Below are 1,318 nucleotides of genomic sequence, written 5' to 3'. Positions count from 1 at the left end.
GCCTATTTTAAGGATAATATTGCCACCACCGTGCATTATTACATAACCCAGCATATAGGGGAATATTAGCCTCCCATTCTTAATGCCCTAATGTTTGATCACAGTGAGGATTAAAATCTATGCCGAAGCCTTCAGTGGAGACGTACATGCAATTGCAAGGTACAAAGTGTAGGGCGGTGATTAATTTTCTGCAAGCTGCTGCTCAAATCAGCCCAATGTTAAGCTGTGAATAGCTATAAGGTTCCATTAGAAGCTGTCACGGCTAAAGAAACTGAAAAATGGAGACGGGCACAGTTAGGTCAGTCTTGAACGTTGAAAGTGGAACATAACATAACTTTACCCATTCACATACCAAAGCATTTGCTTCGTCATCATACGTTCTAACGCTAATAATTGACCATTATCATGGAAACAACCGGTGCAAATGTCCCCTGATAAAGCAGTCTTCAACCCTTGCATGACCAAATTAACACTGAATGTCAAGGCTTCTGCTTTGCTCTGTCAAGAGATTAAGCATGATCCACAGTTTAACAGATTGCGTTTAGAGGAAGAACATGAGGCGGTAGTTGACCGTGAGACGTCGTTATTTGTCAATATAGACCCTGAATTCCTAAATGATGAAGCATTCGATATGTAGAATTTTCTTGGGGCATGGTTCATGGAGGCGGTTTCCTACGTTGCATTCAAGCCATCCTAGGTTTTACGGTAGGCACCTTCTCCACCCACCAGGACAGCAAATTTACGAGAGTCCATTCGCCACTGAAATCTTCACTGATGTTTATGATGTCTTAATTAAGGCTCACCTATACCCATATTTACTACTTACATGTTGTGTCATTAAGACGTTTTTTTGGGTTGGATCGCGCCATGAATGGTTTTGAACAAGGATGCTTCTTCCATTTATTCCGTTCCGCTGCACATCAGTTGATTTTGAGTCTAATTATTTTCAGCCCATCAATGCAGACGCTTTTCACAAAAGGATTGAAGATAGCCGATGCAGAAGAGATGCCCGTTAAAGGTCAACGATAAAACTCCGATTTAAAGCTTCTTAATAATTACTTGAACGGTAATGCCAAAGTGGAATTGTTAAAGATGCCACGATAGGCATATTCGCGTGAAATGTCACAAGTATCACAGTCCTCCATATGTTGGTCTGACTTCGTTCAGTAACACTGCCTAGATTCTAATACAAAGATTTAAATTTAAAAGATAACTTTATGCACATTAATTTGCCCATACGATTTTAGAATGTAACACTTTGGTTGTGTCTGCAATCTGGCCCTAAGAACTATTTTAAATTTGGTGGCAGTACGGCATG

At 40.3% G+C, this 1,318-nt stretch overlaps 1 protein-coding gene across 1 annotated transcript; it reads left to right on the top strand. All coding sequences in view use genetic code 11, as the record gives it.

The window, feature by feature from the left end:
* Positions 1-651: 651 nt before the first annotated feature.
* EGR_11017 (hypothetical protein) lies at positions 652-1,029 on the top strand (the record flags this gene model as incomplete). The annotated part of the gene is made up of 2 exons (XM_024500266.1): positions 652-705; positions 964-1,029. 2 exons carry the CDS (start codon positions 652-654, stop codon positions 1,027-1,029), a joined length of 120 nt encoding a protein of 39 aa, XP_024345319.1.
* Between the last annotated feature and the right edge of the window lie 289 nt (positions 1,030-1,318).

The sequence above is a fragment of the Echinococcus granulosus genome (assembly GCF_000524195.1).
Source record: "Echinococcus granulosus chromosome Unknown EG_S00331, whole genome shotgun sequence".
In the NCBI taxonomy this organism is placed as follows: Eukaryota; Metazoa; Platyhelminthes; class Cestoda; order Cyclophyllidea; family Taeniidae; genus Echinococcus; species Echinococcus granulosus.
This window is presented reverse-complemented; position numbering and strand designations above follow the sequence as displayed.